This window comes from Sebastes umbrosus, chromosome 3 (assembly GCF_015220745.1).
Source record: "Sebastes umbrosus isolate fSebUmb1 chromosome 3, fSebUmb1.pri, whole genome shotgun sequence".
NCBI lineage: Eukaryota > Metazoa > Chordata > Actinopteri > Perciformes > Sebastidae > Sebastes > Sebastes umbrosus.
Window position 1 is genome coordinate 6,525,809 of NC_051271.1, and position 27,263 is coordinate 6,553,071.

Sequence of the window (27,263 nt, forward strand, 5' to 3'; positions counted from 1 at the left end):
TTGAAGGCATGCCTACCAAAAACGAGAAAACACAAATCTCTGCTCTCAACCAGACGACTTACAACGCATCATCTGGCAAACAGCAGAGAGCGGTGGTGGAAGTGGTGGTGGTGGTGGTGCGAGCTGTCAAGACAGAGAACGAAGTGGAAATTTCCGTGTCACATTCTCACCTCTTCTCCGCAGCGAAATCACGAGATTGAGGGCACAAAAATCAGTCAACTGGCTGTTAAATGTTGCAACACATTTGCATAGAAACAGTTGAACCAGCTGACCCCTGATGTAGGGGAGTGTTCTCTTCTCTTGCCCTCAAGACTGTAGAGCAGACTGCATTAAAACGCCGTACATCTGTAATGTCAGATCATCTTAATTTGATGGGGCAGCTCTGGATATAGCCCAAGCCTTTCATGCTGTTCTAAAGGCAGTTCCCTTATGTCTTTTAGCAAATGGTTTTGGCTTTGAGCTGTCATCCCCTGTGTATTCCTTCATGCAGTATCATGATCACAAAGTGTACGAATAGCTTGTAAGTCAGCTTGTTTTTACATTTTAATATCTTTGATAAGTAATAGTAAAGATGAAACGTGGAAGGCTGAACAGAGGATTATATATTCACTGTTTGCTTTACCAAAACTTTGTGTACATAAGGGACAATTATCCTGAACTGCTTCATTCCACGTAGACATATTGGTAACAAAAGATGACAGACGGGTCCATTTAATCTAATAAAACACAAGTGAATGGCACAGTAGTGATCTCTAAAAGGGTTGACACTCCAAAGACTCAAAAAAAAAAAAAAAACAGTGACCCACAGCACTAACATCCATTTTCCTGTGTTTGTTGTGGGAACAAGTCTCCCATTTCTAAGTGCTCGACTTGGCCCTGTCGCCAGGCAACACTATACAGAGAGGCCTCCGAATTAGTCGAGCATGAATGGACTGATGAGCGAGTCCCAAAACAAGGCTTCCTATTTGGCAGTGCATGTTACGTGCTGGAGCAGGGATACAGAGGAAAACGGAGAGAAAAATACTGAGGCAGAAATACATCAGAGAAGATTACAGAACAAAATATACACAGGACACATGACATGCAGTCATGGAAGGTTTGAATATGTGACCGTGTGTAGGGCTGCACAATTATGGCCAAAATGACTGTCACGATTATTTTGATCAATATTGATATCACGATTATTTATCATGATTATTCATTGATTTTAGCGACAACATTTTTATTGCACTTTCACATTAAAATAAACAGATGGCTGCTTTCATTTCCGTGCTGTGCCACATTCCTGCTAATGTACAAATTAGGGCTGCACAATGTTGGAAAAAAACTGATATTGCAATATTTTTCTGCTATATATCTGAAAAGAGTACAGGGATATTCACCCTACCCTTTTGTTAGCTGCATTTTTAAAGTTAAATGCTTCAATCTGGTGCACTTTGAGAGGAAAATCAGCAACAATAAGAGCTGGATAAACAATTTCATGCTCTTAATTTAATCATAAACACATTGTTTGTATCGATAATATCTATACCTGAAAGTGAAGCCAAAACATCTGGATCACCGGCTGGTGGCTGGATGTTAGTTTAAGAAGTGCTTGATTTGATATGCAGCAGCATTTTCTATGAGAATAACACATATTTTAAACGTCAATATTGGAGGCGATCATGTGTCAAAATTGTGATTGTGATTAATATTGGATTAATTGTGCAGCTCTAATGGTGTGTATGTCTATGCTCTAATAGTTACATACATGCTATTCTGTACAGCTACATCAGTGTGAAATTCCTGTAGGACTTACAGGGTCTCTGTGCAGCCACTTGTTACCAATCTAAATTAAAACTAAAAAAGTGGATCGCTGTCACACTTTTAAAGTGTTTGAAAACTGAGCACCTCTCTCGGCTGCGATCACCAGAGAGCACCGTGTTTACTTTATGAAGATATTCCCATCAGGATGTTCCTTTGAGCCGGAGTGGTGTGATCACTGAACCCAGCGAGGTACAGCCAAGAGAGTGGGCTGAGGCTACAGGGAACGCTGATTTACTGTGCTTAACTAATGTGTTTTATTGTTCAGCATGCTTCATATGAATATTACTGAGAGAAGTTAATAAAGGGTTAAGAAAGGAAAATAAAAAGAGTACCCATTAGTAATATCGCTAAGCCATTCTTCTTTTTAATGAATACATATTCTCTTCACATCTTCATGACATAAGCTAAACAGAAACAACAGCAATTTACAGTTTTACCAACCAAACATAATCATTCTTATCTTACATTATAGCCATTAAGTTACATTAAACAAGCTGCTTTTCATAGCTGGCTAATTAACTACATAACACCAACTGACCTATACAGTAATTAGTACAATAGTACAGTATATGCATAGTGTATAATGAGCAAGCTCATGTTTATCAAAATGTGTATGAGACATTTCTATTAATGATGGCCTACAGCTGTGTTTTTCTTGTCAACAGGAGTGACAAATTGGTAAACTGTGAACGGTGGTGTTGCTGAGTTAACAAGGCACAGGGAGGGTGGAGGGAAGATGGAGGAAGACTGTAGGATTTTAATGACAGGATGAATGGACGGGACTGTAAAGACATCTGTAACGCAGTCTGTGGAAGCTTGAACCTTCGCCCCATTATGACTGTATGCCTGTAAAGCTGCAGAAAGACTCGCACACTAGAGATGAAAAATACAAACATTCACTGACTGGCAGCCGGGGGTTGAATATGGTTTAAATCAGTATTATTGTTGACAACATGGATAAGATTCTGCATAAAGATGAAGGTAATGCCTGCAACATCAGTCAAATACTAACCCAAACAGCAGGTTTACATGTAGATCAACGGACTTTCAATTAAATCCTCTTTAAACCTTTTTGTTTTTTGAAAACTGGATAAAAGTCTTTTGCAAGAAATAGGATGTATAGCGTGGCTAATCAAATGAAACTTTTGAAAGATTGAATTGAAAATACATAAAATGTTACACAAAGCAGGGCTGAACAATTAATCAAATATTAATCGTGATCATGATTTTGGCTTCCCACAAATACTGTAAATGAACATGAACACCTGCGATATTGATGTTTAAAATTCTCATAGAAAACTGCATATCAAATCAAGCACTTCCTAAACTAACAGCGAGCCACCAGCCGGTGATCCAGATGTTTTGGCTTCACTTTTGGGTATAGATATTATCTATACAACCAATGTGTTTATGATTAAATTGAGAGCATGAAATTGTTTATCTAGCCTCTTAATGTTGCTAATTTTTCTCTCAAAGTGCACCAGATTGATGCATTTAACTTTTAAATGTAGCTATAGTAAAAGGGTAGGGTGAATATTCCTGTAGTTTTTCATATTGCAGAAAAAAACAATATTGCAATGTCAGTTTTTTCCAACATCGTGCCACCCTGATTTGCACATTAGCCGGAATGTAGCACAGCATGGGAGTGAAATCTGTTTATTTTAATGTGAAAGTACAGTAATAAAAATATGTTGTCGCTAAAATCAATGAATAATCGTGATCTTAATATTGATCAAAATAATCGGGATTAGCATTTTGGCCATAATAGTGCAGCCTTAACACAAAGTGTAATTTCTCCATCTTTGAGTCACAGTCTGAACTAGGGCTGGGCAATATGAAGATAAACATCGTAAAAACGATATAAAAATGTCTACTGTATATATTTTTCTATATTGTTTTCTATCATGATATAGGCTAGGCCAATATTTACTCTTTTGTTCTCTCTATATTTCACTTAAAATTATGATAATTTTGCACTCAAATTCTTCATATGAGAAAATAGTCAGTGCTTTTCATTCGTCAAATATGTAATTCACACAGGAGTACACAAAAACAGGCATTACCATGTGATTACTTAATATAGACTATATATTTATTGAACCGAGATATGAAATGACCCACATGGTGATAGAAGATTTTGGCCATATCGCAGAGCCCTAGTCTGAACTAATGGATGGATGGATGGATGGATGGATGGATGGATAGATAGATGGATAGATCCCCTTGATATTGATTAAAAAAAAATGAAGTAAACTGGAATTAAAGCTATATCTCTACTGCAATATAAAGTCCAGATAACATGGACAACCTTTTCCATCAATGTCTGTCTCACTGCAACAAGTAAACAACAACTCTCATCTGGAGAGGTTGTGAGCTGCCGGCCTATAAAATAATCCCTGGCTGCAGCCCACACCATCTCTGTCTAAATGTGTGGTAGAACAGCATTTGTTTGGCTGACACCACTGAGGAGTGGATGTCAGCCAAGTAGGCCTGTGGGCTATACCCTTTTGTTTGCCATTGTTTACTTTTAGATAACTTTTTGTAATGATGTTGCAGTTGTACATGAAAAGAAAATGTGATAAAACTAGTCAGATTATAAAGTATGCAGCCTCCAGAATGAACAAAATCGCGAAAAAAGCATCAATCATACATGCTGATTATAAATAATACAATACATGTAGGTGACTACTGTCCCTTCGCCAGCAGTTTTCAGATCCTTTCAAACTATAATCCATAATAGTAGTTATTGGTCAGTTAGTAGTATCAGTGTGTGTTTGTTGGCTGTAATCTGAGCCAGCTGTTAGTTTAATGTTTGGCTGGAGCTCAAATGGCTGTCCATGGTGCTGAAACACTCACTGACATCCCAATAGTCAGTCAATAATGATCTTATAGTCCACTGAGCGTGTTGTTACACAAGAATGTATAGTGGGAGCCACTAAACCCCATCACCCTAAAACCTCAAGTTCTGTCCATATGGGTGTTTTTCTCAGTATTACCACTGTTGCTTTCGCATCACTATATTAAGTAATTTAATTCTCAACAGCTCTTTTTTTTCTTTCAAATTTCTCATATTTTCTTCACATTTTCTTCAATTTTTTCATATTTTTTCACATTTTCCTCAACACTCATGTGATTTTGTTGACTATTCAATTAGTTGATTTAATCGACAGATCTGTAAAAGAGAGTTTCTCCACAAAGAATCACACTTAACATCTTGTGTTTACCAGACATGTGCTCATAAGTCATTCAACATGAAAAAAAAGCATAAAAAAATGGCTAATGGACTAAAGAAATCTTAGTCGACTACGACCAAAACGACTGATTAGTCGACTAATCGACTAAGAGGAGAATCAAAGCAAACAAGAAACAATAAAACAAATACTTGAATGAAAACATACTAAATGAAGCAAATGTCTTAATCAACTAAAGTATATCCTGTGTTTAGATGATAAAAACATAACCAAAAACCAAATATTCCATTTCCTCTCATCCTAAAAACGAGTGTCACCACTTTTTCCTTCTTTCTTTAGTGCATTATATCTCCATCATCATGTATCCCATCATGTGTGTACTACCAGTTAACTCCAGTCTTCACATAGAAATGTGAGTAAAGTGAATTAATGTAAGTTAGTAGAAGCTTCCACTCTGATTATGAGTGCAATGCCATATTTACTATTTAAGTGTGCAAACAAGCCTCAGTCTAACTGGCATAAAGCAGAAATATCAGAAGCATGAAAACAAACAATCCTGTGGTATCTGAGAAACAATCAACAGCGTGTTTCTCTGCGCAAAATGTCGACTACTAGGACAAAAAACGCACTCAAGATGAAAACATGTATTTACCTTCACGAAGAAGACTCGGTGCGTAAAAGCGCTGTTCTATCTCTTCCTTTATTTCTTTCTCCTCTTTGTTTCTCCACGTTCAGTCAGTCCGTGTTGTCTCCGGTTTTGCGCGCGATAAGCCTGCGTGTGGTGGAAGGGACTCGTGCGCACCAAACCACTTCTATCCACAGCCAGCACTGACAGCTGGGCACGTGGTGCAACAACTCCGCTCTCCACCTCTCTCTTCTTCTCTTCAGGTGTGCAGGAGACAGTGCAGGAGAGCTGCTTGCATGTGATGTGAATGAGTTTATGGTTCCAACCAAATACAACTCGGACGTTTCCTGCAGATTTAGTAAGATTGTGCGCTGAAAATGCCCAAATTCACGTTTCCTGCAATGCACAACATGTATTTTACGCATGAAACTCCGCTCTCCACCTCTCTCTTCTTCTCTTCAGGTGTGCAGCAGTGCGGGAGAGCTGCGTGCATATGATGTGATGTGGTTGTTTAACAACAGTCTTTAGTTTATGGTTCCAATCAAATACAACTCGGACGTTTCCTGCAGATTTAGTAAGATCGTGGGCTGAAAATGTCCAAATTCACGTTTCCTGAAATGCACAACATGTATTTTACGCGTGAAAATGCGCACAAGAAGTCTTTTTTTCCAAGTGTTGGAATACAGTAAAGGTGCTGTCTTTGCAATGCAGTCAACAACAGTCCAGGAACTTTCTTAACATCAATATATAGAACAAAGGATATGCATGTGATGTTGTGATTTAACAACAGTCTGAGTTCCAACCAAATACAACTCGGACGTTTTCTGCAGATGTTGGATTTAGTAAGATTGTGCGCTGAAAATGCCCAATTTCAACATGTATTTTGTGCGCACAAGAAGTCTTTTTCCAAGTGTTGGAATACAGTAATGGTGCTGTCATTGCACTGCAGTCTGACTGTGACATGGAACATCCTCACTAAACGCTCCTCATGGTGCATGTTGGCTATGAACAAGGTTTGATTAGGAGCCAGGTGAAGCTGCCAGCTCCTGGTACGGTGAGCAATTAAAAAAACCCTGTTGATCAGGATGTGAGCCAGCAGTTCTTCTTTGGAGAACCAAAACGAGCACAACAGTTCAGGAACTTGGTTCAGAGCTCTGCTTTCTTATCAATATATTGAACAAAGGATATTTAAAGGAGGGATTCCCAGCCCCCACAGACAAAAGGTGAAATGAACCAAACAATAGCTTTAAATACTCCCTGGTCAAAACTACATTGCTAATAGCAGGGGGGAAATTAAGCAGACAATTATAGCTATTAAGAATGTGAGTAACATCCATCTGTCTTTCCACTGAGGCATTAAGATGCACAATATCTTTACAACATCCTATTCAAGCTAGAGTTAATTCTTCTATGGCTGGTAAGAAATAAAATACAAAAAATAAACCCCATTCGTTGCTCCCCCATCCCAAGATCCCACTTGGTACAGTCCACATTGCCAACACCTGGTGGAGAAAGGGGCATTCAGGTGCTGGTGTTCATTAGAGCACCATCCTCAACCAGCAACCTCCAAGAGAAAAATGGCTATGCTCCAAATCACATCTTTTTACTTTTAGTTCATACTGCAGTTGCTCTTACAAAGTCTGTACTGTTGCATGCAGTATGCACACAATTGGGGCATGCTACTTAGTCATAACATTGCGCTCTGAACTTTGACCCTGTTGCTCATAGATCTGCTGTGCAGACGGTTGTGGGTCATAGCCAGAAAAGCATGCTGGCTTGCATACTGCAATATGCGACCAGATGCAGCAGGACATGCTGTTTTTTTGGCATACTGCATTTGACATACTATGTATTGGGACATACTAAATCTTTTTTTCTGGCATTCTAAATAGTACGGTGGTATGGGTAACAGTTGATTTAATCGACAGATCTGTAGAAGTGAGTTTCTCCACAAAGAATCACACAAAAGCACCACTTTACATCTTGTGTTTACCAGAGAAGTGCTCATAAATGTCTTGGAAATAAGTCATTCAGCATGAAAAAAGCATTTAAAAAATGACTAATGGACTAAAGAAATCTTAGTCGACTGAGACCAAAATGACTGATTAGTCGACTAATCGAGTGTATTAGAAATAAAAGCAAACAAGAAACACTAAAACAAATACTTGAATGAGAACATACTAATTGAAGCAAATATTAATCAACTAAAGTATATCCTATGTTTGGATGATAAACGCATAACCCAAAACCAAATATTCAACTAAACTGATATATAAAGGAGCTTTTCACCTGACTGGTGCCAAAAAGCCACCATCACGTTTCTGCACATAATTCTACTCTTATATCACAACACGCAGCCAGATTTCAATTGCTATAGTAACTCAGCAGCAATATCTGTGTGTTTGCGTCTAAAAAAAAGCTGCAGTAGGAAGGCACAACATAATGAGTTTTAACACTTACTCTGGTGAGAAGCCTTTTTGGCAGTCTCTGCTTTTTTTATTTTATTTCCTCACATTCTTCCCTTCTGTTTCTGCCCCCTTTCAACTGGCTTCCCCATTGAGACACAAACTGTGGTTTTGTTTGGATTTTGCATGCTGCGCCTTCAAAAACCGAAAGGAATATTGTGCCAAAGAAAAAAGAGCCTTCAACAAAATCATTCAGTGGCTTTGGGTACTTTTTTTCATTTGTATTGCCATTCTTCAGTAAAATGCATCTATGTAACATCTGGTTCATATGTCATGTGGAAACAGATAGTCTGTCACATGTTTCCACATGAGGTCAGGAAGCTTTTGTGATAGCAATTACAGACCAGTGACTGGACAAATAAAGGATGGAGCCTGAAACCAAGCTGAATTTGTGTTAAATGTGATAGATTAAAGCTTCAGTAGGCAGAATATTTTTGGCAACATTGGGTAAAAATCCCATAAAAACCTTTCAGCATATTGTAATTCAAGTGTTCTGAGAGATAACTAGAATTCTGCATCTCCTCATGGCTGTTTTCAGGCTTTACAAAATCTAGTCTGTGTCGGGAGACTTTGACCAATCACAGGTCATTTCAGAGAGAGAGAGCGTTCCTATTGGCTGTGCTCCAGCTGGTGGGCGGTGCTTGGTATTTCTTCAACTGATCTCAACATGGCTGCCGGGTCACAAACTTTCTCATTTTACAGCTAAGCCGTACACTACAAAATCTTTCTGAAAACATTTGAGGCCAGAAATAGACATTACAGTAACAGAATATTGATTCATATTTGATCAGCGCTGCCTAGTTTGACCGTTTGATCTGAGTTTGCGAGTGATTGACAGCTGCTCAGAGACGGCAAGGCTCCAGCTTGACTCTGATTGGTTGTTTTCCTCCGGTCTGTGAAAACTTGCAGATGCCGTTAGGAGCACCGGAGGACACAGAGGAACATGATTTTTTTTTTTCAGATTAAATGTCTCATGCACTTCTGTCAGGATATAGTGACCATTTTATAAAAATAACTTTTTTTGGTCATATTTACTCCATTTCTACCCACTGCAGCTTTAAATGTGGTAGTTTAATGATAGCATTTGGTTACATGTTCAGGACGGCACAGATTTAGAGAGTCTGAGCTGTTGTCAGACTGAATTCGGCACAAACCGTCTCTGACCATATGGACATTCATTCAGTCATTTAGGAGCATCTGGTGAATCCTGTGTGTGTGTGTGTATGACTACAAACCACATTCTGTTCCTGACCGATCGTATATAGGCAGGAGAGAATGAAGAGGCTTGACATGACCTCTCATTGACCTCACAGGAAGGCAAACAGTCTCACACATTTCATCATTGTCCACTGTTAAAGCGAACGTGTTCTCTTTTCTGCTGTTTTCTCCTCTGCTTTGACGATCAAACATCAAGGCCAAAAGCAAAGTTCAGGCTCCTCCTCCAGGCCGAGCACTGACAGCAAACATGAACTTTCTTGGCATCCTTCAGGTATTTGGGAAATACTCAGCCTTTGCTGACCTGAGAGCAAGGTGAAGGGAAAGGGAGGCTTTAAAAATTAAACACCATAGTCTGCCCATGGTTTTTGTCTATGTACAGAACAAAGCACGCCTTTTAGTTTGCTGTCAGTGAACTTCAATATCTTCATAGAGAAAGACAGAGGTAAACAATCGGTAGGTTTAACCCTGTGAGAAGCACAATAGACCCATTTTTGTCTTTTTTAGGGGGGTGCAGGGGGTCTTTAGGGGGAGATAGCAGGTCAACAGTAGATGTCACATAGAAGTTGTGTACATCATCTGAAAACTTGGAACCTGAAGATTAATTTGAGAGGCAGCTCAGCATTGTGTGTCGTCCATCCTCTGAATGCTCCAGGTCTCTAGTTTGTGGATGTAAAGTTTGATGAGGCTGTGATTATCCTAGAGGTCACCACAGGTCATTTTATACAGTGAGGTCAAATTTTAAAAAATGGTCACACTACAATGAAATGGCTACTATGGGGGTTAACATCATCACATATGAATATAATTGGACTCTTTGGATCCACAAGAGTCTCAGCTTTACAGTGATACCCAATGTATGTAATTTAAGACCGTTTAGGGACCCCAGTATGCAAGGGACCTCTTTGATAATTGCCATGCCAGTTTTTCCTCGCCAAAATTTAGCCCAACTTTGGAGCGTTTTTTTTGGAGCCTCCTTCCCGACAAGCTAGTATGACCTGGCTGGTACCAGTGGATTCCTTAGGTTCTAGTTTCATGTGATATCTGTAACTTCACTCTAGCTCTAAAACTGTCTGAAAAACAGTAAAGTTGGACTGGATTGCGGGTCTCAGACTTTTGACTTCATGCAGACTCAGAAAAACACAGTACTATCATGTTTCTCTTTCACATGAAACAGAAATCATCCAGTCATCTTCCATTAAACACCGCGGCTTAGTCATTATTCACAAAGAAGCTAATGTGTATCAGACTGTAACGATAATGCATCTGTTTTGCTCAAGGCCAGAACGGCTCTCACAACAAGACAATATGGTCGTATATGACTTCGCTCTCGCAGTTTCATAACAGATGAAGACATGCTGAAGGTGTGTGTACATGTGTGTGTTCGTCTGTTTGTGTAGCAGAGAAACCAGTGGCCTGAAACATATAAGGTGTAAACAAAAGCTCACACACCAGCTGGTTCCACCATCAACACACCGCAGGGCTCTTCTCTAATCACATGGCAGCTATATGCGTTGCCTGAAAACACGTGAACAACAACATTACAATTCAGGAGAGAAGAAAATCTAAGTCACAAATTGTAATTAAAGGGATAGTTCATGTGTTTTGAAGTGGGGTTGTATGAGGTACTTATCCATAGTCAGTGTATCACCTACAGTAGATGACGGTCGGCACGCTCCCAGCTTGCAGAAACAGACAGGAGTTACGGCACGGGAGCAAAGCAACGTACTGCTGTGGACGGAGGCAGCAGCAAAACATATAAGAAAAGCCCACCTAAAAAAAATCAATATCAGTTTAAGTGTACGCTATATTTAGAATATTTTCACCGCTCTACCTTGCGGTCAGACAGCCCTTTGTGACAGGGAATTGAAGCCATTGCATCCATCTATGCTCTCGCCAAAGACACCAGACTCCATTGAAAAAAAGCTGTAATTTTACCTCGTAGAACATGGGAGTTGCTCGTCTACCGCCCGCCTCAATCGGTTAGTTTGTTTGTGTTATTGTGTGACTTTGGTTAGTTCGGGTTCATTAAAGCATCTCCTGTGTTCTGCTAAGTAAAATCACAGTTTTTTTCAATGAAGTCTGGTTGTTTTGGCAAGATAATGGATAACGGCTTCAGTTCCCCGTCGGAAACATAGACTGTATAGCTGTCTGACGGTAAGGTACAGCTTTGGTACACCATAATGTGTGTTAAAACCTTACAAACCTCTTCCTATCACTCTAAGCCACCATTTAGGACAGTGGCCGCCTGCCAGCAAGAAGCTATAGTAATTATGGGCCCTCGTTTAAGAAAACATCAGTAAGATAGATGAAAGCTATCAAGTGAGTTGGGAAGAGTCTGAGGATATGTTTAGTGGCTGGAGTTTTGTGACTAAACAAGATAGAGGAGAGTCCGAAATGGAGGTCAAGGTTGGAAGAAATTAGTGGAAAACTTTTCAGTGATCAATAAAGTAATGGGGAACAGCGGTGTTGTCTTTTCCCCTTTTATTTGAGCATTACAGTTTATCGCTTCCTAAAAATGAGCATAACCACCTTTTTATCCCTGTTATGTAAATGTTATATTTTGGAAAAGAATCAACAGGCTTATGAGAATAAATAACAACAGATGTTACATTATAATCTACGGCTAAAGGGAAGCACATGGCTGCAGCTTGTGTTTCATGGAAACATAAAATGTGTTTGCTCGACTGGAAACACTTTCTCGCCTGTATGTTGTGACAGGTATTTAGTAAGGTGACAATTATGGCAATTAAGCCCCTAACAACTCAGTATAGCCGTTGAACGGGCAAATGGACTCCACATAAATCCTCTTCTTGCTTAATAAGGAAAGCCCCGGGTGTGTTCACAGCCTACTGTAGGTGAAATCTAGCGTGTCAGGCTGTGATGCTCGTTCTTCTGACAGCAGTGAGTGCTACACTATTGTCTCCCATCACTAACACCCCTCTGCCTTCACCGGGACTCAAGCTCAGTCGTCCAACTAATGAAGAAGCCTGCACATACTGTACAAAGGATGGACCGACCACCAACGCATAAACTCACACCTCTGCATCTGTATAGAGTCATAGAAAAACACACTCTCACTTGCCCCCATATACATACATATGATCATAATGATGCATACAAATACCCACAGCTATGAAAACTGACATTTCTACTACTGAAAATAGTGCAACATACTACTAAGACACGGGAGGCTCAGCTCTTTGTTCAAAAATGAAAAAAACAACTATTAATTTTATAGCAATATTTCTGCTAATGTAATGGGGAAAAACTTCATTTAACAGGTCTGCAAATTTGAGTGATAATTAGCAAATTAACTGCCAAATTACCCCAATATTTACCTCAAAATTGATCGAAAATCACTTCATTATAAACATTATTTAATGAAGTGTTACCTGTAACGGTTATATAATATACTGTATAATGAAATCAAACTCCTGCCAGTGTCTAAACCAGGAAGCATCAAACTAAATGCCAAGTGTTTATTATTGAAATTTCTTCAATTTCTTTTTGTTTCGCTATCTTTGGAATGAGAAAAGCTGACGGGTGATGTGTCATTTTAACGCCAGGTGAAGCCACTGAGACAAACAAGCACCTTGAGGGGAAACCCCAAATCTTCACCAAACCACCACAATATACCGTATGTTTTAATATAATATAACGTGCTGATTAAAGGAACAGTGCGTAGCATTTAGGGGGATCTATTGGCAGAATTGGAATATTACATTAATAAGTATGTTTTCTTTAGTTTGCAATCACCTGAAACTAAGAATCGTTCTGTTTTCGTTAGCTTAGAATGAGTCGTTTATATCTACAAACGGAGTGGGTCCTCATCTCGGAGCTGGCCACCATGTTTCTACAGTAGCTTAGAACGGACAAACCAAACACTGACTCTATATAGGGCCATTTGCGTTTTTGCGTCGGCCACCGTAGTTCTCCTACACGCTTGGCACACGGGACAAGTTGGTTGCAATCTGCAACCTCACCGCTACATGCCATCAGATCCTACACACTGCACCTTTAAGGTTAAAGTCACAAATGACAAAAAAAACAACACTCACTTGCACAAGCATGAATCTCATTTTCCATTTTTTTTATTTGCATTATCATACATTAGGTACAAATGACACAATCAAGTACAAGGTAAGTAGCTCAGACTCATTTTAAAGGTTTCAGGCCAACAGGGGAAGAAAACAAACATACACCATTTTGCAAAATACAATATATTCTTTCTTTTACAGTCTATGTGTAGATATCTACTGTAAGTCGTTTATGTACAAGGACAGGGGTGCTGAGATAGTAAATGAACAAAGAGAGGAGAGTTAGAGACCGTGTTACTGTATGGATTAAGGGATAAGGCATTCCTGCACATCATTGATCCTGTGCTCCGTACGGCCAAAAAGATGGCAGCTCACCTCGACTCTCTCGTTTCACAGCAAACAGGACACAGCGGAGAGTAATGACGGATGAAGAAAGACGTTAACACGAGATTCATCTAAAGCAAACAGGAACCTAAAAGGAGACTTGAAAGAAATGCCAATTGAAAAAAACAAATCATACCAGACCTCTCTCAAAAAACCTTTGATTTAAGATCAAATCTTTACAGCAGGAAGTTACTTCACTATATTGTGGCCATCCAAATCAATTCAATTAAAAAAGGTGAGGACACCAAATAGAATGTAAGCAAATACATTTGGCTAACTCCTTTCCCATGATGCATTAGGGGGAACCATTAGAGAGGAGGAAAGGGAATTGATGCCAACTGTGTTGAGTGAATAGCACAAGAAAAAGCTTTCCTGACCTGATGGGATTTAAAGGGTGAAAGGAGGAGCACGCTGTCGATAAGATGATGGATTGACTTGGCCCAGGCACTGAGGAAGGAGGAGCAGGTGGAGTGAAAGAGGGCGTACAGGAGACGACGAGGGAGGGGGCGGTTCAACGTGACGAGGCACAGGGGTCGTCCTTCAAACAAGCCGTCATCATCATCATCATCTATCCTTTCGTTCATTTAACTAAACCCCATCAATCACCCGTTCGTTGTTCCTTCACTCCCCGAAAGATCATTCTTTGATATTGTCGACACGTATATTAATTAGCTCACCATATCAGTCATTAATAGGCACAGGGAGGTAAAGGTAAAGCACGCAGACACACAGGAGGACGAGTCAAGTTGTAGTTCTATGGCTGTAAAGGTTATTGGCGTGCTAACGCTAACACGGCGTAAAAGCCGAGTGAATTAACTTAACTAGGCTTGTTTGAAAACGGAATAAAAGTGAAGTGGAGTACATGTAGGGAGTAAAAATGGAGTAGAGAGTTAAGATCAGAGCGAGGTGGATGGAGATGTACAGTCTATCTGTTCAAGTTGGGAAAGGCACACAAGAGGAGAGAAAGTTTTTTTTTTCATGCCCACACTGACTGCGACTTTTTTGAAAACATTATTAAGAAGAAAGAAGTTTGGAAAGCAAGTAATCAGATATTCTATAAAAGGGATGGCTCTATTCAGTCGGCACAAACAGAGGTGCAGGTTAGGCTCAGACGAGGGCAAGACTGTTGCTGAGGAAACTCCGAGTATGTACAAGGAAGATTTTTCTCTCACTTCAGTGAAATTCACTTTGGATGTTAAATCAAATGCTCCACAAATGTTTTTTTCAGACACAGTTGTGCCCGAGGCTAGACAGGCAGGAAAATCTATCTATCAAGCTGACTGGCATTGTAAAGCGTACTGACACAATGTGCACTGGTATACTCGTGGATGGCAGCATGCTATATGTTAAGTGGCCAACAGAGTGTACAGCAGGTGTGGCTTTAGGCAGGTCTCAGCCCGCAACAGGGAAGAAGCTGCCACAAAGAAGAAGTCGTCCGTGTGACTACAGCTAGTGCAACGCTGCTATTGTCGGGTTCTGGCGTTTTCCAGGTTTGGCACATGCAGAAGGTTATATACTATAGGAAACACGGTAGGGGAGCACAACTCTTAGAAAAACATGGAGGAAAAAATTATTATAAAGGTTTCAATAGTTCCTATCTATATCAGTCAGATATGAGTTTTTCTAATGTGATATATCCTTTGAAACATTCCTGAATTTCTGAGCAGAAGCTAGAGAAATAAAACCGACAACACTGACAGCAACAACAAACAAAAAAAGAAACATTTTACAAAACGACACAACATTAAGATTATAACATAAAACCCCATTCATGAGACACAAAAAGAGCGAGTGGTCCAACTGGTCTAGCAATGAGTCACCACAGATCTGGATTCAGTGTTCCACATCGCCCTAAAAAGGTAAAGGCAAAGGGAACCAGGGGCCATAATATATCAAGCTTCTACAGAAAAGAGCACTGATCTAGAAGCAGGGACTACATCTCGGGAAAGTCTTTTAAAAAGTAGTTTTAGTATCTATCACCATTAATAAACGTCTACTCTCTGTTCTTTAGCGATCTGCATTCTTTTGGCAAAAACCACTGTTGTTCCCCACTCTTGTTTTTTCACACAAACCTGCCTGAGCATTAGGAGTTCGGTGTTTCATTACTGTTAGTTTCAAGACTGCCTCATTGAAACTTGTGATTTGTGTGCAGTATCGTTAAAAAATCCTGCAATCACCTCTTTTAAAGAGTCTAGCTGGTCTAAGATCAGCTCTCTTAAGATACCGGACTGTGGTTTGTATTGGCCACATTAAATGGCCAATCTAGAGCTATGCTTGCAGTGATACTCCACCTTAAATCTACTTTTTGAGTATCAAACATTCACCTCCCGTAGGTTTGACCTTTAACACTTTCCACTAGAGCTGCAATGATTAATCGATTAGTTGTCAACTATTGAATTAATCGCCAACTATTTTGATAATCGATTGATCTGTTGGAGTGAAAAAAGAGTCAAAATTCTCTGATTCCAGCTTCTTAAATGTGAATATTTTCTGATTTCTTTACTCCTCTCTGACAGTAAACTGTATATTTCTGAGTTGTGGACAAAACAAGACATTTGAGGACTTCATCTTGGGCTTTGAGAAACACCAATCAAAGTTTTTCAACATTTTATAGACCGAACAACTAATTGATTAATCAAGAAAATAATTGACGGATTAATCAACAATGAAAATAATCGTTGGTTGCAGCCCTACTTCCCACTTTCTTGAAAAGCTCTCACTATTGGAATCCATTGGAATCAACACAAATCTAAATGTAATATGGCCATTACTCTTCGAAACAAGTACAAACTTTCAAGATGATAAATGGTAACTCTTACCTCTAAAGTTAGGATTGGAGTGGAGTATCACTTTGAGGTTGTACTGTAACTCTCAGGGGTTTTATACTTGGTAGCATGCGGCCTTTAGCGGATCATCACGTGCATGAATGATGCCTTCCAACAGCATGCAGATACAGAGGGACAGTCAACAGCCAGACACGCATCCAATCAACACACAATTTGCAGTCAAAGTCGTTGAATATGAATAAAGAAAATAAAAGTTTTGATAAATCTGCCAAAACAAGTAGAACAGATATACCTCACAACTTGCTAAATCTGGACTCTGTTAAAGACATCCAGCTGTTACAAAGTTGATCTGTACTGGGTTACTTTCTTAAATGTTGAATTTTTCTTTTTTTTTTTACACATACAAATATTGGTTTATATAATTAATGTAATAAAAGCACATTCAGGTGTTGGTATAAAAACTGTAGCTTGCTATACTCTTTTTAAACAACTCATGATTATTTACAAAGGAGTTATGCACTGGCGCATTAATATATGAATCTAATGGAAAAATATGTATGAGATCACAAAAGAAGACGAGAGTAAAATCTATTTTTAAAGACATTGAAGAAAAAGGGATGAAAAAAAAAGTGATTTAACTAATAATGATTGTGTTGACACACTCCTAATGAAGGGTGAGTTTGTTCTCAGGACATTGTCAGAAGAAATGCTCCTATCGATTTGCAACTTCTGTATCTAAGAAAACTAACAAATATCTACGCTTGCGGGCGTGATTATACTGTATGCAATATAACATTGGATGGTTAATACACTATGATATCATGTTATATTCTAAAAAAAAAATAATCTAAATGTCTTTACTGTTTCTGTTGAGACATTTATCAGCAATGGGAGGCTTATGGGCGTAGCAAGGGACAGAGACAGTGGTTAACACCGACTAGCGTTAAAAACATGTAAACGTTTTAGGTTTGACTTTTATCTAAGGTAGATATAAGAATGTTCTACCACTGCCCACATACTAAACTGATTACTGTGTGTCCACATAGTGTCCACAAAATTATTGACAAGGGAAGTATACAATCTGCAGCTCAAGAAAGGGCTAGAAAATAGGTGTGTGGACTTTTAAAAGCAGGTAAAATAGGGTGATAAGCTAAGACGCTAAAAAATTGGAACCAACCCTGACACACTTTCATACCTGTGCGTCTCACATATTTGCATCTTTACAGTCTGCATATTATCTAGCCATTCGTTCTTTCGTTGATTTGCTACGCACACTGGAAGTTGAGATTGGCCAGAATCGAATTGTACTAAAATATCATTTTATACCGTCACCGTGAAATCAAACGGGGAAGAAAACTGTAAACATGATACAGGAAACGTTGAATCACACGGTGCTGTTTCAACGCCTGCACCACCTGTCCTTCATAATTGCCTTATGAGAGAGTGTTTTTCACATCTGCATTGGGATAATTATCCATAAAGAAACAAACTGTGATCTGTAGACCATATTATTTGAGATTTGTATGCATGAAAAGATTTTCCAGAATCAATTAGTCCATTCCTTAAATGCTATTCTCGTGCTTATATCGGCATAGATTAATTTAACTTCTAAATTTCATCACAGATAAATAAACCCTGACATCCTTCTTTCTCCAGTTATTGTAAACCTTCAATACAAATTGCAGCGGTAAAGAAAGATATCAAGGATCATTCAACTAAAGGAAATTATTTCTTATTATGGGTAAGAACCAATCTAATCTATATAATCTATACTGGCAAATATATTCCACAGAACAAATATGCATGCCCTAGAATGCTGCTTACGAATAAAACCAATACATAAAGGTTTATAGTGGGCCTGTGGTCAGATGTTAGGTTGGCGGTTGCTGCTTTGAGTGGGGTGGCAGTGAGCAGGGAGGTTCTTCAGGGTGGTTCCCCCATCCTTCTCATACACTGTTGACCACAGTGACCGTCGGGTTTACAAACTGTGGGTTGATGAAAGAGAACCCTGCAAACTCGGCCTGGTCGATGTTGGCGATGACCAGCTCGTCTGGCGGTGTGAGCATCGGCTGGGTGCGCGTGAAGAACTTGTCAAAGTTCTCTGCTCCTTTGCCACACTGTAGAAAAAAGGAGACAGGAGAAGGAAACGTTTAGACATAAAAGGTATGTAAAATAATATGAAGAGTGCAAGCAGACCGGCGAGACGAGTACAGACATGGAAAAATCTGGCGGAAGTGTGCGCATGGCAATTCTGCGAAGGCAAGAGACATTCAGCAGAATATGTTTTATGGAACTTTTCACAAATTAGCCCAAAGCACAGGACACGCATCATCCTCAATCACTACCATCGTCATCACCATTCATATGACTGAATAAAACCACACTGGGCTGGGCAATGAGGCAATGTGCAAGGACAATACAACAAGCAACATTTGTGAGTTCTCCCCAGTGGGCAACCTCCAGGTCTGAAAAGTGAAGCCAATGCCTTAAACTTGCGTTCTTTCTAACAGCCAGCAGGGGGTGACTCCTCTGGTTGCAAAAAGAAGTCTGATTGTATAGAAGTCTATGAGAAAATGAGCCTACTTCTCTCTTGATTTATTACCTCAGTAAACATTGTAAACATGAGTTTATGGTCTCAATCGCTAGTTTCAATTCTTCAATACAGCATGATGTTTATTTAGTAAATACAATGGTGCATGAATGAGTTAGCATTTAGCATTTCTAGGTCCATCGTCTGGAAGTCAATGGTTTTTTTTAATGGGTTTTTAGTTAGATGCCTGAAATAAGGTCTGTAGTTCAGACGAGCTCAAGAGATTTTAACGTTTTGTTCTAAAATACGTCAGTAAATATCCCACTCTTGAATTTGGAAGCTTTTACGTGTGTTAAAAAAGGCGGTTGCTAACAAGTGGCTAAATGAGACTACAAAACGTCATCACGCCAACACGTCCGCCTTCATAGCCTAGTTGTGTGTACTCGCTCTAATGCGACCGTGGTGTAGTTTGTTATCTTAACATTAGCTTTTTACTTCTGGCGATTGCATTCAAAAATCATAAAGTGGTGTTCAATTGTAGAGATTATCTCGCTGAACAAAACATGTAAGTATCATAAACGTTTGATTGCCAAAGAGCTTATTTTCTGCAATAATCCACAATGCTAATTTACAGGTTGGCCCCCTGCTCTAGGGCGTGGCTACCTCGTGACTGACATGTCGCTACCAAGGCGTTGTCGCCAAGTTGGCGACGGCCAAAATGCCGAACTCGAGGCTTCAAAACAATAGTCCACAAATCAATGGGTGACGTCACGGTAACTAAATCCACTTCTTATATACAGTCTATAGTTCTCCCACATCAACCTGTTGACTCATTCAAATGGATCCTCACCTGCCCCCTGACTTACATAAACATGAAGAACATGTCACACCTGACCCCCCACTTTTCCCACTGCTATATGCAGTAGAGGAGGTTAACAACATCCGATTACATGCTCTACATCTCATTCACCTCAATCACAATGCACCCTCCTGAATACTAAAGCAACATAAGCACAGCTGTGGAGCAGCGATACAGTTTCCAGTGATCGAGATTGATCCTATGAGAAGAAATGGTGTCAGGACCTCTGCAACGAGGCACGCTGCGTTTACTCTGACCTCGTAACCTGCTGTGATGGAGCTCCTTTATCTAAGCTCAGGCGTGATACGTGCGTACTTTTGCGCGTTTGACATTCAAAACTGATTATCTTACAGAAGAATGAAAAGATTCCTCGAACAAAAAGACAGCATCAAGGTCACAGAAGGGTTAATTAGTGTGATCATAAGAGAGGGACAAGCTGTCAGTATGTATCGGGACACATGAAAGGTGTTTTCATGTTTGTGCGATGAGAGGATAATCAAATTAATCAAAGACATGGAAAGGGATCATGTCACATGGTGGATGAAGGAGCACCGAAGACAAGGTCATGTATGTTCGGAGACGTGGGCGTGCATCTCATTTAGTCATATTCCCCTGACTGAAAAAAATCCCACTTGACATGTATGACCACAGTAGCTTTCAAGATAAAAAAAAAATGTTTTTAAAGGTTCTATATACGGGATTAAGAGCATTAATATGGCATCAAACAACTATTTGTTATGTAAAGATATACTATACAGATGCAGCCACCTAAAATTTCCCCACCCAGCCGACTGCCAGCCGGTCACTAGCCGGTTACCAGCCGGTTACCAGCCGGTTACCAGCCAGTTCTAGGGCTGACCTGAATGCTTCGAAGCTTTGACTGTTGCCATGGTAATCAAACTCCAAATCGGTATTCAATTTTTTTTTTTTTTTAGATATATAAGTATCTAATAACAAAGTATAAACCCCAAATAACCCATGAAATAAGGAGCAATCCCACAACATTATTCATATTCAACATTAATTATTATTAACTATTCTCACACGGATATCGCTGTTTGTTGTGTTTGTGTACAGTAGTGCGGCAGAGTTAAGTTGAGTTAAGTTTTACTAAAGAAGTTGCACTGTTTCACACAGCACATAGGTTTTTCCTCATTCTTGTGCCCATTTTGTATTTTGTTGACTCGCCTTAAGTGCGGTACATACTGTACTGATGTTGTGATGTGAATTTGCATTACTTATTTGACCAGAGCGAAAGAACATCTTGCAAGGCTCGATCATCTTACATGCTATTTCAATTGCTTTACCAAGCGATGCACATATTACCAGATCCTGTTTAAAAAGAAATACTACACCGATGTCTGTGATGTAGGCTTTTTGTCTAATAACCCTTTCCAACACTCGGAAATGGCTATACGACCAGAGAACATAGAACCCAGCCGTTTTATCTCCTTCCAAGCTAATCTTATTTACGGTGATGTAAATGTGATTCTGTGCCTGCCTCTGGAGGCTATCAGCATCCTCTAAGGATTAGCTTTTATGGAGGATGTGCTCAGGGGTGTACTCTCTCTCTCTAACACAAAACTGCCAGCGTGCCTTGGTGCCTACCTACCATTCTTTTAAATGAGAAGAAACAACATGAGTTCATTTGTCATGACTGATGTCAGCCCCAACCACACCCAGTAATATACATATCTCCCCCTGCACCAGCACTGCACTTTAAACTTATGGCCACATACTTCCACATCCTTTTTCACACTTTCTTGTGAATCAACAGCATCAATACTTCTGTCAATCACTTTACACTTAACACTTTTCAGAGCCGTCTATTTATCATCTAAATGTGTCTAAATGTCAGTGACTCTCCTGATATCTACAACTGGCTAACCTACAAAGAGCATTAGAGGTGAAGCTTCTCTGTTGTTGGCTACAGTATTACAGATTACTTGGTCCATGAAGAGGAGGTTGTGTTTCTTCTAAGTTATTCTACTTTCTTTTACTGGAGAATAAATGAGACAGCTCACAAGAGAAAGAGTAAGAAAGAAAGAGAGAGAGAGGGGCTGTATATAACATCCTTCTCTATGCTCATCAGTTAGTCCACCTACACAGCGGGCTCACCTCAATGGATGCAACACACACACACAACGATGCACCCAAACACACACATACTGTACTTTACGCCAAGACCCAGTGCTCCACTTAATAAGCATTCATGTTCCCCTTGGGGAGCTGCTGTTCTGCAGCTGGCTGTGAGAATAACGGACTCCACGAAGCCAAATGCCACGGGGCTCCGATACAGGAAAGAAAGGAGGATGGCAACCGCAGCACCTTTGGCACTGTTGTCATAGAAATAAACAGTGGTGCATTTAACTCGAAGGGTTGTTGTGACTGCAAAGGTAATATTCCACCAAGCATTACATCAGAGTTTCAGGTACTATAAACACACAGCATGGAGTATGTATTGAAAAAGCAGCTTTTAGTTTTGACGTTACTCCAAGATTTTCCCTTTCTGTCCAATGATAGTTGCCTACTCTAGAAACATAAACAAGACTCGAAGGTTAATTAGTTTCCAGTTTTGACCATGACAGATTGTTGAATCTGGATAACCTTCTTTAGTAAAGAAAAAAAGATCTTGCCAAATAGATTATCTTATTACATGGCTTTGTTACTTGATTCTGATTGGTCAATCACGGTGTTCTACGGTCTGTTATTCTTATACAGCAGACCGTTGCTATGGGTGCAGTTCTGATGTCGGACTCTGGCGGACCGTTTTGGTGTGAAATGATTGATTTCTTAAGTAGGTAGCCGTGTAATAAGCGGGATAATGTACAGCTAGCTCCAATCTGCTGTATGACTTTATGACTGTGACATGGCTTTGGAACTCTTGACTAACTTGTGACTAACTGGCCTCATCCACTGCTGCCCTACATTCACAAACAAGACATGTACAGAAGCGTGTGTGTATGTTTGAGTTTTATGTGAGCGTCAGTGCCAGCAACTGCTTGTGTGTCAGTCTTTGTGTGTTTAGAGATGTCTGTCTGTGTTTGTCAAGCAAACACACTATGGTTTAAAGAGAACAGACATTCCTATCTTCATTTTTCTTCTTCTTTTATTCTTTTAATTGGTGAGGCCAGACAACATGCTTCAGGGGATTTAAAGCTGCAGTGGGTAGAAATGGAGCAAATATGATTAAAAAACATTATCTTTATAAAACGGTCACTACATCCTGACTGTAGTGCATGAGACAGGTAATCTAAAAAAAATCATATGCCTCTGTGTCCTCCGCTGCTCCTAATGGCATCTGCAAGACTTCACAGACTGGAGGAAAACAACCAGTCAGAGCCGAGCGTAAGTCTGCCGTCTCTGAGCAGCTGTCAATCACTCGCGAACTCCGATCAAACGGTCAAACTAGGCAGCGCTGATCAAATATGAATCAATATTCTGTAACTGTAATGCCTATTTCTCGCCTCAAATGTTTACAGAAACATCTTGTAGTGTACTGTTTAGCTGTAAAATGAGAAAGTTTGTGACCCGGCAGTAATGTTGAGATCTTTTGAGGAAATACTGAGCACCGCCCACCAGCCGGAGCACAGCCAATAGGAACGCTCTCTCTCTGAAATGACCTGTGATTGGTCAAAGTCTCCTGTCACAGGCTAGATTTTTTAAATCCTGAAAACAGAGCCATGAGGAGGAGTGGAAATCTCTCAGAGCACTTGAATTACAATATGCTGAAAGGCTATTATGGAATTTTTGTCCAATGATGCCAAAAAGCATTCTGCCTACTGGAGGTTAGAGGGAAGTGGACACAATAGACCATAAAAACATTGAGACACAGATGTTTCTAAAGTGTGTGTGCTTTTAACACGTCCTCCCATGACTATTGTCACAGGTGACAGGTGACGTCCACTCCAAGCCACTACTGTACCGCCCTGTCAGAGTGAACAGGAGGAAGGACAGACACTTCAAGATGTGTGTGTGTGTTGTTTCTTTCCCACACGGCAGATACCTGATGGGTAATCTCCAGCATCCTTCAACTGCTACATCTCTCCGTATTCTTGTCGTCTTCTATCCATCACTGACCAATCTGTCGCTCAAGTGAAGCGACACATTTTTCACTCTGACCTCCACCGACAATTGCCAGCACCAAGATGTGCCTTTTTTGGATCACAGGACAGTTACTGCTTGTGACATTGGGCTTCTGCTCTCAAGCGATATTGCGACCAATGTTTAAAGCAAAGCATATGGGATGGAGCTTCAGCTGCCAAACTCACAGTGTGCGAAGTCTTTGGGAAATATTTGACAGAATATGCTTCACTTATTTTTATATATTTATTTTCAACAGAGAGGATGGGAGACTCAGCATGCTGTGTTCACTTGTACCGAGTGCTGAGAATATTTCATCACATTACAAATACAGTAGGGCTGTGTATTGGCAATAATCTGGCGATAGGATACGTATCATGAGACAGGGGTAACGATTCAATATATTGCAATATACTGCGATACTGTAAGCAAGGCGATATATTGCAATTTAAAAAATGTAATTATCATAAAGTGGGCATGTCTGTAAACAGGAGACTCGTGGGTACCCACAGAACCCATTTTCATTCACATATCTTGAGGTCAGAGGTCAAGGGACCCCTTTGAAAATGGCAATGACAGTTTTTCCTTGCTGAAATTTAGCGTAAGTTTGGAGCGTTATTTAGCCTCCTTCCCGAAAAGCCAGAATGACATGTTTGGTACCAATGGATACCTTTGGTTTTCTTGTCTAGTTTCATATGATATCAGTAGCTTCACTCCATCTTTAAAACTGAGCCCGCTACAACCTCCGAAAGATTGAATAGCGGCCAGGCCATCGAAAGAGGTTGATTCAAAATCGATACATTATTTTGGAGAACCGATATAGTATCACAAAACATAACACCCTTAAATTACAGGACCTTGAATACAGTAGACTAGAAACTGTTTTATGAGAGCTGCTCTCATAAGATAAATGAAGCTCAAAAATCTCCTATTTGTCATTGTGTGTTTCAGCCAACCCTTATGGGGTGAGACCAAAGCCATTATGCTGTTGATACATCCTCCCGTACACGGTGACACAGTGTCCTACACGGGTGTTTGACCTACTTTCTCTCATCTTTAATCTCTCTCCCTCTCTGTCTCTGTACACATACAGACGCCTCTGCACTCAAGCATATTAAAAGAACACTCAGCTACTTTGGATGGTAAATGAGCGCCTGCCTCCAATAAGAGTTGTGCCATGACTCTCTCTCTTTCTCTGCTGGCATGAGAAGCTATCTGTTCTTGTCATAATCTCCCGAACATCTTGCTTTGCTTTGATGAATTGGTAGCTTGTCAATAGCAGTGAAAAGCTTACAGATGGGCATCTGTTGTTTTAATTTAACATATATTATGAACAAGGAAGTGCAGAGTGGGGAAGTAACAAATTGCAATGCAGTAACTTAATAAGTAATTTCAGTTCATTCCACATTCAGAAATGGTCTCTGAAATGTATATGGAATTATCTACTACATCTTTTTCACTGCCTTATTTCATGACTGTGTAATGTGAGTAAACCACAAAGCACAGTTGAACCAATGGGTTATTGGTTATTGGCCTTAGATTGCCACTTGTGCTTTGGCTATAGAGCGGTGCAGGAATGAGTCCTAAAACCCAGAAATGAGTTAGCATTTTAGCACTTCCTGTTCCCTCGTCTGGAAGTCAATGGGTTTTTTTAATGGGATTTTAGTTAGATGCCTGAAATACGGTCTGTGGTTAACACAAACTGAAGAGATTTTAACGTTTTGTTCTACAATATAAAATACATCATAAATCATCATAAATAAGACTACAAAAGTCATCACGCCGAACGTTTTTTTACTTCTGGCGATTGCATTCACACTTTAAAAATCATAACAGTGGTGTTCATTTGTGAAAATGATCTTGCTGAACAAAACATGCCATAAATGTTTAATTGCCACAGAGTTTATTTTCTGCAATAATCCAAAACCCAATGTAAAAATCCCTTTGGCTTTTTGTCGAGGGAACCCAGGGCGATGCTAACTTCCTGGTTGGCCTACACAAATACGTCATCCCCGCAGCACTCTATACACATGCTTCAAAGAATCACTCTTACATAACCCAATTTTACAATTAAAAACTCCTGCATCATCTACACAGATGTAAAAGTAAAAAACTGGAAAATATTTTTAAGACGATAAATTCATATCAAATCGGACGAATCTCAAAGCTATTACAAATTGGGCCTTTCATTCAAAAACCCACAAAACTCTGCTTCTGTTGAGAAATTAACTATAGATCTGATGGTTAGAAAATACAAATTGTTAGCTTGATCCCAACTTGGGAAATAAAAAATGAAAAAAATAAAGCCATAAACAAACTGAAAGTGCTCCCTCTTATGTCCCGTAAGCTAAAAAGAGGAAAGGCAGAAATGCTCAGTCAAGTTGCAACAGTCTGTGCCTCTCGTTTTCTTACAGCTACAGTGAGTCACAACTCATCCATATTGCCATCTTGCTGTGAGTGTGTTTGTGTGTGTGTGTGTGTGTGTGTGTGTGTGTATGTCTTGCTTGGACACTGTTCCGAGACTTCTGTGCAGTGACTAAGTCCTCCCACTCTCTCTTGCCCTGACTCCCTCCCTTCATTCACTGCTCCCATCACTATCAATCAGCAGCTTCCTATTTGACCTACTTTTCTCCGTCCTTCTCTGCTCCCTTCAACCATAAAGACGCTCGGCCATCCACAAGTGGTCGTAAAACGCGTGACCACCGAGTGTGTTCTTGTACTCAAGATATTAGCCTGTTTTCATACCGACGCCGCTCGCTGGCATCTAATTCTGTGCTTGTTTTGTTACACCTGCAGTATAGACGCCTGCACAGTGACAGCTATGAATATGGATCACCAATAACAGAGCCTGCTCTGACACTCATTCTACCACACACACACACTCTGTGTCCTCCGTGCTGTCTGAAGCTCTGGTCCCATAGTTACAGATGGTTTGGATGTCTCAGCTGGGTGCAGCCTGCGTATTGATTGCAATTCCACGGCTGTCACAGGCGGATGAAGTGAGATTGAGCGGGGATAGGAGAAAGGTGAGGGAAGGAGGAGGAGGAGTGGATTAGAGAGGCACGGTTAGACCTGGTGAGGGGGGTGAGAGGGAGGTGTATAATGATAGCCATTTGGTGGTAATGGACTCGGAAACGGCGCTGTATTACACGGCACAGTGAGACTGAGATGGACATGCTGGATCGTTATGGAGCGGGTTACGGTGGTAACAGAGAGCGTTCAACAACGTTGCTTTACTCTCTCATCTTTCGCCCCTTAGCTGCAAAGCAGACCCATGCA

General features: G+C 40.1%; 2 protein-coding genes across 8 annotated transcripts in view; both read right to left on the bottom strand.

The window, feature by feature from the left end:
- LOC119485977 (voltage-dependent calcium channel gamma-5 subunit-like) overlaps nt 1-6,822 on the bottom strand; it is a 28,105-nt gene extending 21,283 nt beyond the window's left edge. For both annotated transcript variants that reach the window (XM_037765836.1, XM_037765835.1), the window contains exon 1: nt 5,650-6,822. The gene's annotated coding sequence lies outside the window, so the exon portion shown is untranslated. The remainder of the gene's footprint in view (nt 1-5,649) is intronic.
- A 9,740-nt stretch (nt 6,823-16,562) lies between these two features.
- prkcaa (protein kinase C, alpha, a) overlaps nt 16,563-27,263 on the bottom strand; it is a 185,688-nt gene continuing 174,987 nt past the window's right edge. For all 6 annotated transcript variants that reach the window (XM_037765172.1, XM_037765173.1, XM_037765175.1 and 3 more), the window contains one exon: nt 16,563-18,629. In XM_037765172.1, coding sequence (XP_037621100.1) covers nt 18,459-18,629 — 171 coding nt within the window. In that variant the 3' untranslated portion in view covers nt 16,563-18,458. The remainder of the gene's footprint in view (nt 18,630-27,263) is intronic.